Source organism: Xyrauchen texanus, chromosome 29 (genome assembly GCF_025860055.1).
Source record: "Xyrauchen texanus isolate HMW12.3.18 chromosome 29, RBS_HiC_50CHRs, whole genome shotgun sequence".
Lineage (NCBI taxonomy): Eukaryota > Metazoa > Chordata > Actinopteri > Cypriniformes > Catostomidae > Xyrauchen > Xyrauchen texanus.
The window spans coordinates 37,625,584-37,639,011 of NC_068304.1; the positions used below are offsets into that span (position 1 = coordinate 37,625,584).

The 13,428-nt window shown below is 49.8% G+C and overlaps 1 protein-coding gene across 2 annotated transcripts in view; it reads right to left on the reverse strand.

Annotated features, from left to right (window-relative positions):
* LOC127622687 (uncharacterized) overlaps nucleotides 1-13,428 on the reverse strand; it is a 59,812-nt gene that overhangs the window by 25,483 nt on the left and 20,901 nt on the right. For both annotated transcript variants that reach the window (XM_052096715.1, XM_052096716.1), the window contains one exon: nucleotides 8,933-9,121. In XM_052096715.1, the coding sequence (XP_051952675.1) occupies nucleotides 8,933-9,121 (189 nt within the window). The remainder of the gene's footprint in view (nucleotides 1-8,932; nucleotides 9,122-13,428) is intronic.

Consider the following 13,428-nt stretch of genomic DNA (forward strand, 5'->3'; position numbering starts at 1 on the left):
CGAGCGCTCACGGCGCAGGGGCCACAGGTACGTGCGATTTCTGACTTATTTCACCCTGTTTCACCTGTGTCTGCCCCTGAGCCCGTTGATGCTCCCAACGCATCCCTGAGCGCCGTAAGCCTTCAATCCCCTGAGAGGTTTGACGGCTCTTCGGGCGCTTGCCAAGGGTTGTTTATGCAGGGCAGCGGTTGTGGAACTCATAACCTTGCCCTTAACATTGTGGAGCCAGCGGCCCGACTCTTGGCTTTGCGCCAGGGGAGCCAAACCTTAGAAGCTTATGTTGTGGATTTTTGTGCCCTGGCTAACCAGGTGAATTTTGATGAGGTGGCTCTAAAAGACATTTTTCAACATGGACTGAATGAGCCAGCCTCATCATTCATGCCTGGTGATCGCTGCTCCCTTAACCTGGCTCAGTTTATTGACCTTGCCCTACTGTACGCTGGTTCCTCGTTTACTGTGGGGGAGGCAGAAACTGAACCAGCGTTCCATACCACGGCCCCCGTCTGGAAGCCTACCACGGCCCCCGTCTTGAAGCCTACCACGGCCCCCGTCTTGAAGCCTGTCACGGCCCCCGTCTTGAAGCCTGTCACGGCCCCCGTCCCGAGGCCTGTCACGGCCCCAGCCTCGAAGCCTGGCACGGCCAGCGAGTCAACGCCCATGCCTGCCATGGCCAACAAGCCAGCGCCCACGACCCACGAGCCAGCGCCCATGCCCGCCACGGCCAGAGAGCCAGCGCCCATGCCCGCCACAGCCAACGAGCCAGCGCCCATGCCCGCCACGGCCGGCGAGCCAGCGCCCATGCCCGCCACGGTCGGCGAGCCAGCGCCTGTAGCCTTGACCGTCCCCATGGCCACGTCCCCTGTTGGCCGAGGACGCAAGAGAAGGAAGAGGGCCCCTTCTCCCCAGTCTCGTCTTGTGCTCAAGACCGCAGAGGTTCCCTCAGAGTCTTCCACAGCTCTGCTGGGTTCTGCTCCGCCCCCAGGGTCTTCCACGGCTCTGCCGGGTTCTGCTCCGCCCCAGGGTCTTCCACGGCTCTGCCGGGTTCTGCTCCGCCCCCAGGGTCTTCCACGGCTCTGCCGGGTTCTGCTCCGCCCCCAAGGTCTTCCACGGCTCTGCCGGGTTCTGCTCCGCCCCCAGAGTCTTCCACGGCTCTGCCGGGTTCTGCTCCGCCCCCAGAGTCTTCCACGGCTCTGCCAGCCTCTGCTCGCCCCTCAGAGCCCTCGCGGCCTCCGCCTCACGAGCCTCCCAAGGCTCCTCCTCTCAAGCCTCCTAGGGCTTCTCCTCACAAGTCTTTCATGGCTCCACCCCTCAAGCCTCTCACGGCTTCGCCTCTCGAGGCTCTCAGGGCTCCTCCCCCTCTCAAGCCTCTCAGGGCTTCCCCTCTCGAGTCTCTCAAGGCTCCTCCTCCCCTCAAGCCTCCCAGGGCTTCTCCTCATGAGACTTTCATGGCTCCACCCCTCAAGCCTCTCACGGCTTTGCCTCTCGAGTCTCTCAGGGCTCCTCCCCCTCTCAAGCCTCTCAGGCTTCCCTCTCAGGGCTCCTCCCCCTCTCAAGCCTCTCAGGGCTCCGTCCCTCGAGTCTTTCATGGCTCCACCCCTCAAGCCTCTCACGGCTTCGCCTCTCGAGTCTCTCAGGGCTCCTCCCCCTCTCAAGCCTCTCAGGGCTTCCCCTCTCGAGTCTCTCAGGGCTTCTCCTCTCGAGTCTTTCAGGGCTCCACCCCCTTCCAAGCCTCTCAGGGCTTCGTCTCTCGAGTCTTCCATGGCTCCCCCCCTCGAGCCTCTCGAGCCTTCCAGGGCCCCACCTCTAGAGCCTCTCGAGTCTTCCACAACCTTTTTCCCCGAGCCTCTCACGGCTCTACTCCCAGAGACTCCAGAGCTTCCTACGGCTCCGCCACCCGAGCTTCCTAGAGCTCCGCCCCTCGAGCCTGCTACGGCTCTACCCCCCGAGACTACATAGCCTGCCAGGTCGTCGCCTCGGGGACCTCCCATGGTGCCACCTCCCTTGGCTCCACCTCCAGAGCCTTCCAGGCCTACCTCGCTAGAGCCTCCCACGGCGCCACCGTCATCGGCTCCACCTCCTGAGCCTTCCAGGCCTTCGCCCCTAAAGCCTCCTTCGGCTCCACCTCCAGAGCCTTCCAGGCCTACCTCGCTGGAGCCGCCCACGGCGCCACCGTCATTGGCTCCGCCTCCTGAGCCTTCCAGGCCTTCGCCCCTAAAGCCTCCTTCGGCTCCACCTCCAGAGCCTTCCAGGCCTCCGCCTCTAGAGCCTCCTGCGGCACCACCTCCCTCTGCCCTGTCTCTTGGGCTCCCCATGGCACCGCCTCCTCAGCCTCTCAGTACCCCGCCTGCCGAGTCTCTCACGGCTCCGTCTTCCAAGGCTCCGTCTCCCAAGTCCTCCACGGCTCCGCCTTTCACGGCTCCTCCCTGGCCCCCTGACCCTGTCCGGTGGCCCCCTGACACTCTCCCTGTCCTGTGGCCTCTTCCCTGGCCTCCTGACCCTGTTCCTGTCCGGTGGTCACCTTCCAGACCCCGGACCCAGTCCCTGTCCTCCAGTCGCCTTCCAGACCCCTGACCCAGTCTCTGCCCTATGGCTGCCCCCTAGATCTCCCGACTACCCGCCTGTCCACTATGTTCCCCCTGACCTTACCTTGAACTGCCCATGGACTGTCTCACTTCCCTTTGTCTGTCCCCCGATCATCCTGCACCGCCTCCCGCGGCCGTCAGGAGCCGTCCTATTCAGAGGGGGGAGTACTGTCACGAACCCCGCTCCCTCGCTCCGCCCCCTTGAGCTCGTACGCTCTTTTTCCTCCCTCGGGCTTCCACGCCCGTTTTGCTCGTTCGAGCTTGCTTTTGCTCCCTCTAGTCCCGTCTCGCTGATTCTGATTACCCCGGCTTTGACCCTACGCTTTCCACGACCTCTCTCTTTGGATTTGCCCCTTTGATATTCTCCGATTCCCCAGCTTCGACCTCACGCCCCCCTTGACTACTCTTCACTGGATTTGCCCTTGTTTTGTACTTTTGCCTGCTTTTTATTTAATAAAGCAGTTTTTCCCCGACATTGTGACTGTCTCAACTTGTGTTCGCTACAACAGGTTGCATTTTAAATAATCTTTTACTATATTGCTTAATCATTTATAAAAATTAAACCTCTAGAATAGCAAGCTCATTTGAATACCTATGTTGAAATAACACATTCTACATGTCATGTCTTGTCCTGTCATATCGTATGTTTTGCTCTTGTTCTTTCCTTCTACTCTCATGCCATCTATTGGCCCTCTTTTGTTACTTCTCTCCTTTTCCCTCGCTCCCCAGCTGTCTCTCGTCTCCCCCTAATTCTTCGTCTAATTCTTCCCCACCTGATTCCGTTTTCCCCGCTGATTAGCGCTCTACTTCTTTCCCTGCTTTCTCTGCCTTCATTGTCTGAGTCTCACTAGAGAACGCTACACGCTGTTTCTGTCTACCGTCAGAATTGTCGCTGTCCAGTCCTGTCCTGTATTTGTTCCCGCTCCTCTGCACCCCTCTCTCCGTTAACCACCTGGATTTGTGTTCTATTCAGTTCAGCCCTCGCTGCTAGAGGTCTGGTGCCTACGCTCTCCCTCTATCCCTGCCAACCCCAGGGGAATCCACAGCCTGTCGGCGTCACACTGCAAGCCCCGGCAGCCGCCTAGGGAGGCCCGCTAAGGAGCGCTGAGGACTGCTCCCTTCATTCTTCGTCAGCGCTGTGGATTGTTTATGTTAACCTTTTCAGCCTCTCAAGGAGAAGACTTTGTGTTTTGTAGTGATCTAATTTTGAACTTCATTAAAGACTGCTTTCTGTTATATCGCTTTTGGGTCCTCACTTACCTCACAACAGAAGACTCAGACCAGAAATGGACCCAGCGATCCCGAATCCTCTTCTGCCGGCTGTCGAGCTCCAAGGGGCGATGTTAGGCAGACACGAGGGGAGTTATCTGCTGCCCGACATGCTATTGAGGCCCTGGCTGCTCAGGTCGCTGACCTCACCGGTCAACTCCAGACTCTTCGCCTCGACTCTTCGGCCGCTTCCAAGTCTTCCGGACCCCTGAGCCCAGGATCAACAACCCGCCCTGCTACGCTGGTGAGCCCACGGAGTGCCAGCGCTTTTCTAACCCAATGCGATGTTGTCTTCTCTCTCCAGCCCACCACCTACTCCCTGAGCAGGGCCCGCGTCGCATATGTGCTTTCTCTCCTCTCCGGACGGGCTCGTGAGTGGGGCACGCGACCATCTGGGAGGCGGAGGCTGACTGTATTAACCACTATCAGGACTTCAGGAGGGAGATGATCCGGGTTTTTGATCGTTCCGTGTTCGGCGAGGAGGCCTCCCGAGTCCTGTCGTCACTACGTCAGGGTAAGCGGTCCATCACTGATTATTCCATCGAGTTCGGACTCTGCCGCCTCTTGCGACTGGAGCGAGCCTGCCTTGCTCGCCCGCTTTCTGGAGGGTCTCTGCGCGGAGGTCAAGGGCGAGATCCTCTCCCGTGAGGTTCCCACACGAGTGGATTCCGCGATTGAACTTCGCCATCCGCGATCGAGAAGAGAATCGACCTTCACCGCCGGACCCGTAAGGCTGATGCTGCTTCTCTCTCAGCCCCTTTCTTCACTGCTCTACCATCCTCCTCCTTGGCCGCGCCGTCTGAGCCCATGCAGTTAGGGGATATCCGCATCTCGGCTACAGAGAAGGAGCGAAGAATTAACCATCACCTCTGTCTTTACTGCGGTGCTGCTACGCACCTCGTCACTTCCTGTCCGGTAAAAGCCAGAGTTCACCAGTGATCGGTGAGCGCAACTACCCTGGCCTCTCCTTCAAGGTCCTGTTCCACATTCCCTGTCCATCTCCGTTGGACCGGCTCTTCCGCTTCCTGCAAGGCTCTGATTGACTCTGGGGCAGAGGGCTGTTTTATGGACGAGACTTGGGCTCGAGAGCACAGCATTCCCCTTTCTGATTTAAGGGAGCCCTCGGCCCTGTTCAGCTCTGGACGGTAGTCCCCTCCCGGGATTCAGCGTGAGACGCTACCCTTAACCCTCACTGTCTCTGGTAATCACAGCGAGACCATTTCCTTTTTATTTTTCAGTCACCATTTGCTCCTATTGTCTTAGGCCACCCTTGGCTAGTTCAACATAACCCCTCCATTAATTGGTCTAAGAACACCATCCTCTCTTGGAATGTCTCGTGTTATGTGAAGTGTTTAGCGTCTGCTATTCCCCCATCTCCTCTGTCTCTCTCTCTCAGGAGGAGCCTGGTGATCTGACTGGTGTGCCGGAGGACTATCACGATTTGCGAGCGGTGTTCTGTCGTTCCCGAGCCGCTTCCCTCCCTCCGCACAGCGCATATGATTGTAAGATCGAGCTCCTCCCAGGAGCCACTCCCCCGCGGTAGACTTTACTCTCTATCGGTTCCCGACGCCAAGCCCTTGAGGATTATTTATCCGCCTCGCTCGGCGCCGGTACCATAGTTCCCTCCTCGTCTCCCGCCGGGCGGGTTTTTTGTTAAGAAGAAGGACGGCTCTCTTCGGCCATGCATTGATTATCGAGGGCTGAATGACATTACTGTTAAGAATCGTTACCCGCTCCCTCTGATGTCTTCAGCCTTCGAGATCTTGCAGGGAGCCAGATATTTTACTAAATTGGATCTGCGTAACGCTTACCATCTCGTGCGCATTAGGGAGGGGACGAGTGGAAGACCGCATTTAACACCCGTTAGGGCATTTTGAATATCGGGTCCTTCCGTTCGGCCTTGTCAACGCCCCAGCTGTCTTTCAGGCGCTCATCAACGACGTCCTAAGAGACATGCTGAACATTTTTGTTTTCGTTTATCTCGACGATATTTTGATTTTTTCACCGTCGCTCCAGATTCATGTCCTGCATGTTCGCCGCGTACTTCAACGTTTATTGGAGAATTGCCTCTACGTTAAGGCTGAGAAGTGCACCTTTCAAGCCCCTTCAGTAGTTTTTCTTGGCTCTGTTATTTCTGCCGTGGGTATTGAGATGGATTCCGCCAAGGTCCAGGCCGTGCTCGACTGGCCCACTCCTGAATCACGCGTCGAGCTGCAGCATTTTCTCGGTTTTGCCAATTTTTACCGACGCTTTATCCGTAATTTCAGTCAGGTGGCTTCCCCCCTGACCGCCCTCACGTCCGTCAAGACGCACTTTAATTGGTCCGTCTCGGCCCAGAGGGCTTTTGACCTCCTTAAGAGCCGTTTTACGTCCGCGCCCATCCTTCTTACCCGGATTTGTCTAGACAGTTCATCGTCGAGGTAGACGCGTCCGAAGTAGGCGTGGGAGCCATTCTCTCCCAGCGTTCCGCTGCTGACAACAAGGTCCACCCTTGCGCGTTCTTTTCCCATCGCCTGTCCCCGTCCGAACGTAATTACGATGTGGGGAACCGTGAGTTGCTCGCCATCCGCCACGCTTTAGGCGAACGGCGACAATGGTTGGAGGGGGTGACTGTTCCTTTTATCGTTTGGACGGACCATAGAAATTTAGAGTACATTCGTTCCGCTAAACGTCTTAACGCGCGCCAGGCTCGCTGGGCTCTATTTTTCACTCGATTCGAGTTTGTTATCTCCTACCGTCCGGGCTCTAAAAACATCAAGCCTGATGCCCTGTCGCGCCTCTTTCCTTCCTCGGTCCCTACGGACTCTAAGGAGATCCTCCCTAAGGGTTGCGTCATCGAGCGGCGGTATGGGGAATCGAAAGACGGGTTAAGCGGAGCTTGGTAACACATCTTCTCCGCGTAACTGTCCTAAGCATCTCCTTTTTGTTCCTACCTCCACTCGCCTAGCCGTTCTTCAGTGGGCCCACTTCGGCCAAGTTGGCAGGCCACCCCGGCGTCCGGGGCACGCTTCGCGTCCATTCAGCCAGCGCTTTTGGTGGCCCACTCGAGAGCGTGATACTGCGGCGTTTCATAGCAGCTTGCCCCATCTGCGCTCAGACTAAGTCCGGTAACTCCCCCGGCGGTCTCCTTAGACCACTTCCCATCCCCTCGCGACCATGGTCCCATATCAGCCCTAGACTTCATCACTGGCCTTCCTTCGTCGGCTGGTAAGACTGTTATTCTCACAGTTATTGATCGTTTCTCCAAGGCGGCCCATTTCATTCCCCTCGCTAAACTCCCTCCGCCAAGGAGACGGCACAAATTGTTGTCGAGAATGTCTTTCGCATTCACGGTCTCCCGTCCGACATCGTCTCAGACAGGGGTCCGCAGTTCACGTCTCTATTTTGGAGAGAGTTTTGTCAGCTTGATTGGGGCGTCCGTCAGTCTCTCGTCCGGCTTCCACCCTCAGTCTAACGGTCAAGCCGAGCGGGCCAATCAGACTGTTGGGCGCATTCTGCGCAGCCTCTCCTTCCGCAACCCAGCGTCCTGGGCTGAGCACCTCCCTGGGCCGAATACGCCCATAACTCCCTTCCGTCGTCCGCTACCGGTCTGTCCCCTTTCAGTGTTGCCTTGGTTATCAACCTCCGCTGTTCACGTCGCAACTTCGCCGACTCCAGCGTTCCCTCCGCTCAAGCTTTAGTCCAACGTTGCGAACGCACTTGGCGGAGTGTTAGTTCGACCCTGCGCCGTTTTAGAACCCAGACAGTTAAAGCTGCTAATAAGCGTAGATCCAAGAGTCCCAGATACTGCCGCGGTCAAAGGGTGTGGCTCTCCACCCTCAACCTTCCCTTAGGTCCGCCCCTCGTAAACTGACCCCACGCTTCATCGGTCCGTTCCGTATTTCTCAGGTCATTAATCCCGTTCGTGATGCGACTTCTTCTCCCCGCTATCTTCGCCGTGTTCACCCGGTTTTCCACGTCTCCTGTGTCAAGCCCGCTGCCCGCGCTCCCACTCGTCCCTCTTCCCCCGTTCACGTTGAGGGCTCCCATCTACAGGGTCCGCAAGATTCTAGACATGCGTCCCGGGGCCGTGGTCATCAGTTTCTGGTCGATTGGGAGGGATACGGTCCCGAGGAGAAGTTGGGTTCCCTCTCGGGGCGTTCTGGACCGTTCAGCTGATTGATGATTTCCTCCGGAACCGCCAGGTTTCCTCCTCGAAGCGCCAGGAGACGCTCGCTGAGGGAGTACTGTCATGTCTTGTCCTGTCATATCGTATGTTTTGCTCTTGTTCTTTCCTTCTACTCTCATGCCATCTATTGGCCCTCTTTTGTTACTTCTCTCCTTTTCCCTCGCTCCCCAGCTGTCTCTCGTCTCCCCTAATTCTTCGTCTAATTCTTCCCCACCTGATTCCGTTTTCCCGCTGATTAGCGCTCTACTTCTTTCCCTGCTTTCTCTGCCTTCATTGTCTGAGTCTCACTAGAGAACGCTACACGCTGTTTCTGTCTACCGTCAGAATTGTCGCTGTCCAGTCCTGTCCTGTATTTGTTCCCGCTCCTCTGCACCCCTCTCTCCGTTAACCACCTGGATTTGTGTTCTATTCAGTTAGCCCCTCGCTGCTAGAGGTCTGGTGCCTACGCTCTCCCTCTATCCCTGCCAACCCCAGGGGAATCCACAGCCTGTCGGCGTCACACTGCAAGCCCGGCAGCCGCCCTAAGGGAGGCCCGCTAAGGAGCGCTGAGGACTGCTCCCTTCATTCTTCGATCCGCTGCTTGGATTGTTTATGTTAACCATTTCGCCTCTCAAGGAGAAGACTTTGTGTTTTGTAGTGATCTAATTTTGAACTTCATTAAAGACTGCTTTCTGTTATATCGCTTTTGGGTCCTCACTTACCTCACAACACTACATTTATTTTACACCTTTAAGCTGCACATTCAGACAGTGTAGTGAGCGCCTATAATGGATGTAATTTGGAAAATACTAGCTATTAATGTCTTATGTTTTTAGATAACAAATTCATTTTTATAGCAACTAAGATGGCCACCAAATGGACTGGCATCTTTAAAAATGACTTTGATCTACCACTCTACATGACAGTGACTCACCTGTGTGTGGTCTGTTAGGTTATCAGACATGGGCAATATGTTCTTGGCCGCTGGTCTCTGCTCCATGGCTTCTCTTTCATCAGTGGATTTGTGGGCAGCACCTTGAGTTGGTTGGCTCTCCTCGCCTGTTACCTGCTGCTGGAGGCGATCCAACACATCCCGAGTGCTGACAGGGGTCTGGAGCTCTGCCTGGTTACAGCACAAAAACCATAGATTTCAATCACACCGTTCCATTAAAGGTGCACACATTTACTGTATCCTGTTAATAATATGGCTAATTGAATAATTCCATAGAAGGAACGCACACACAATGGGTCAAGCATTTATACTAAACTGTAAAGTAATGCTATGGGTTCAAAACCTGTTAAGCTCTATGGAGAGCATTTCTTACCACAGAAAATAATTGTATTTGTCAGTTTGTAAAAACAAGCTAAATTCGTGCTTACAGTAATACAGTAACAATGGAAGTCTATGGGGCAAGGGAATGCACTGGAATAAACATTACACTTTATTTATGAACACTGTTTTGAAAGTATAGCTAGCTGACTTAAACATTATATTCTGTATGTTAACATGAGACTAGAGTGATAAAACTGCTCGCAAACCTTGTCTGTGCAAAGTTATATACAAGCTTTCAACTCCTAATAGTCAGTATGCCAAAACAGTAATTCCACCATTAAAAAAATATAAATTAATATTTTTGTACAGAAGAATTATTATAAGCACTTTTGCTGCACATTTCTGCTTTAAACCCTCCGTAATGCCCCATAATCCTCTATTGTAACTGCATACCTGTAAACTACTGTAGATTTGCACCATTTACTGGTACAAATTTAGTTAATTTCTGTTAAATTGAAAGGTACTAGAGGTACAATGTACAAGATCTGGTTTTGTACAGAAGCTAAAATGTTAGCATTAAGCTAACCCTACTATAAAAATAAATTAAATACAAAATTTGTGGTAATCGACAACATATCATTGATACTCTCCATAGAGCTTGAATTGTTTTGAACAAGAGAGATTAATTCAAATATCAGCCAGAAAACACTCAATCGCATTCACACCAGGTAATTGCTCTTTTCATTACTGATTGCTACAAACATCATCAAAGAGAAAATGAATAATGGCCCTGAAGAAACGCTTGATTATATCACGTAATTCACCTAATAACCGGTAGCTAGTCAACTAATTCCTCTTTATGACATCATGTCCTTAAGATAACATTGTTGTTTGCCATTACGGTGGAAACGACCGCTGAAAAATGACGAGATGCTCTTGATATCTGCTCTCTCTTACCACACCAGATAAGACCTGGACTATCTTTGTTAATACATTTTTATTACATGCTCCAACTAGATCCATCATTAATGCAATGAATTAGTTTATCGATGCTTATTGACAGTTAATGTTTGAATCAACAGGAAACTGTTAAAGGGGAAAGTAGTTGTGGGCATTTTTAAAACAGAAACAAAAGCAAGTGAATCAAATGCAGGAAGGACAAAAAAGAAGACAAAGTAAGATTCCAAAGAACAAACTCGAGGACAATAACATAAATATTTGTTCCCTTTATCCCCCCATGGAGACAAATTAAACAGGATTAGGAAGCACAGATCTGCATCAGAACTGAGTGTTTTTCTAATGCGATTCTTGTTTCCCTGCCAAGGCTGCATCTTCCCTTTAAGCAGAGTGCAAAGTTGTGTCTATTTTTATTTTTTTTCTTCTTCTTCTTCTTTCACTGATCCAAGCCCTTGTTAGCAACCTCCATAGGTAGTATTTTAAGGCATTAAAGGAATATTCCGGGTTTAATACATGTTAAGCTCAATGTGGCATAATGTTGAGTACCACAAAAATGTATTTAGACTCGTCTCTACTTTTAATTAAAAAAATTACAAAATATCTGGGTTACAGTGAGGCACTTACAATGGAAGTGAATGGGGCCAATTTTTGAAGGGTTGAAAAGTTTGTAAAAACTTACAAATAAGCATTAATTCTTCAGTTAAAACACATGTATTATTTGAGCTGTATAGTTGTTTAAATAATAATTTTTACAGTCATTTTTGGATTTCAGGGTTTGTTGACATTACATCGTCTTGGCAACAAAGTTGTAAAATGGATCATGACTTTACAAAGACAAGGTTAGAAAGTATTTTTATCACACTAAAATCATGTTAACACACATATTTTTTTACGTCTTGTGGCTTTACTTTTGAAACAGTGAGTGTTTTAATGTTTAGGGATTAGCCCCATTGACTTCCATTGTTAGTGCCTCACTAGAACCCAGATTTATACTTGGAATGCTTGAAAAGCTTGAAAAGGTGCTGTTAGCGATACCTTTAACTTGTATTGATCCAGGAATATTCCTTTAAGGCAGACATGTTTATTTTAAATACGCTTAATCAATACTGATAATGTATCTAAAAAATAGTTTCATACACTTAAAAACGAACTATTTTCTCAAATATTTTTGTGTGCTATATACTGTGTATACTTTATATATACTTCTGATTATTACAGTATTGCGTCATCAGCAATATGTTAACTAGTGTTAACTAACACTGGAAATTCTAACACATCTTAGTGAGCCGGTACATTTGAATGGTTCAATGAAGAGTCATCACTAAGACGTTTTCGTGAATCTCCCCACATGTATTTTTACATTTAAGTGTGGTAGTATTCTTTAATAGGTTATACATCACCCTGAAGGTTTTTTTCTTTCCTTTTTCAATAATGACTGGCTGACATTTAATAAGTAATTAAAAGGACATAAAATATTGATTTGAGTTGCAATGAAATTACATTATATTGTGAGAAGAAAGAGAGAGCGGAGTCTCCAGAAACGGCTGCACTGAACCTCTGCTTCAAGCCTATTTATTTATTTTTTTATTTTATTTTTTTTAATTATATATTGCAAAACTTACCATCTGACTGTTCATTATCCTGCTTATTACATGTGTACTTGCCAAAAAATTAAAAGGAAATGTTGATTTGAGTTGAAATTTAGTAAAAATCGCAGAGCGATACAAGAATTTGTGCCTGTCTGCGCTATTTTTTCCTATTTTATTTTTTTTATTTAAACATTGACAAACTTTGGCTGATGTGCCGGTCCTCGCTTTTGTTTTAACCATCTCGCGCGGAAGTGCCGCTTTTTTTTTTTTTTTTAACCATCTCGCGCGGAAGTGCCACTTTTTTGTAACATCACTTCGATGATACGTTCAGCATGTGCAGCTCCTTAGCAGGCCGCTGCCTATTTAGGCACTAGGCAGAGAGGCAGCTCACTAGGTTTTAGATCAGGGCTAACAGAGGCTGGTTTTTTTATTTCTCCTCCATCTGGGCTTGTTTGCTTGTGTTTGTGTAACTATTTTAATGTTTGCCAGAATGCAGCAATGCTGAGCATCACACAGGGCTGAGAAGGAAGCTTTGTGTTGCACATGTATTGCATACAGTGCATAGTGCCTCGTAGCTGGATAAAAACATGAGGACAGATTACATAAGCTTACATAGGTCTCCCACAAGGTCATCTTTTCCAAGGATAAAGCAACCTCCACACCTTGCCAGCATACATGTAGTGTGCATTAACTGGAGAGCCCTTACACACTCCGGTCCACATTATCACATACACACATACTCATGTACAAACATATTTATACACATAAGTGGAGTGATGCTGACCATATAGGGTCATGGTGAGGTGTATGTTTTCTGTATGCCCTGGGGTTGGAGCAGAGCTTGCAATGACGGTCATAGCTGATTTCTCCCAGTGGTTTCAACACAGTCTGACTGACCCTGAGGTTGAAGTTACGACGGACCAGTACAACTAAGCACCAGAGACCTATGCACAAATGTGGACTGGACTGTTTGGGAGATATTTTATTGTCTTTTCTAGGATAAAATGTACCAATTGCAGCTATAGGATTCATACTATTTTCAACCTGGTTGAAACAGAAACACATTCCTCTTCGTACATTTTTGCTAAATTAGTTTTATGTGGCTCGTTGTATGTATCGCGGCAGTTGTATCGCGGAATAAGTTTTATTCTCTTTCGCACAAATTACAAGCAAAACAGCAAATTATCAGTTCATAAAAACATACTCTTCGCTCTTTTCCTAGTACAATGCTATCTATGACATCCAAATCACTTTTACTATATAGCGCATGACTTGTAACCAACATAACCAACTACATTTACAAGCTTGTTCAAGTGTGAATAAATCACACGGTAGCTCAACTGATAGTACATTGCACCTGCGATGCAAAGGATCTGGGTACTGAAGAGAGTGTGCGCGAGTCAACACTTGAGCCGAAAGTGTCATAGAAGCATCACAAAATGCTTCAGCATTTGCGTTTTTCACCTCACATTTGCTTTTATGACATTATCGGCTAGGTTTATGTGTCAGATTTAGGGCAGTGAGGTTGGTTAAGTTGATTTAAAACTTTATAGAGCGTTAACCTTAAAAAAACAGACCTGTTTGGGCGAAAATGTAAAAATCCCTTAAGTG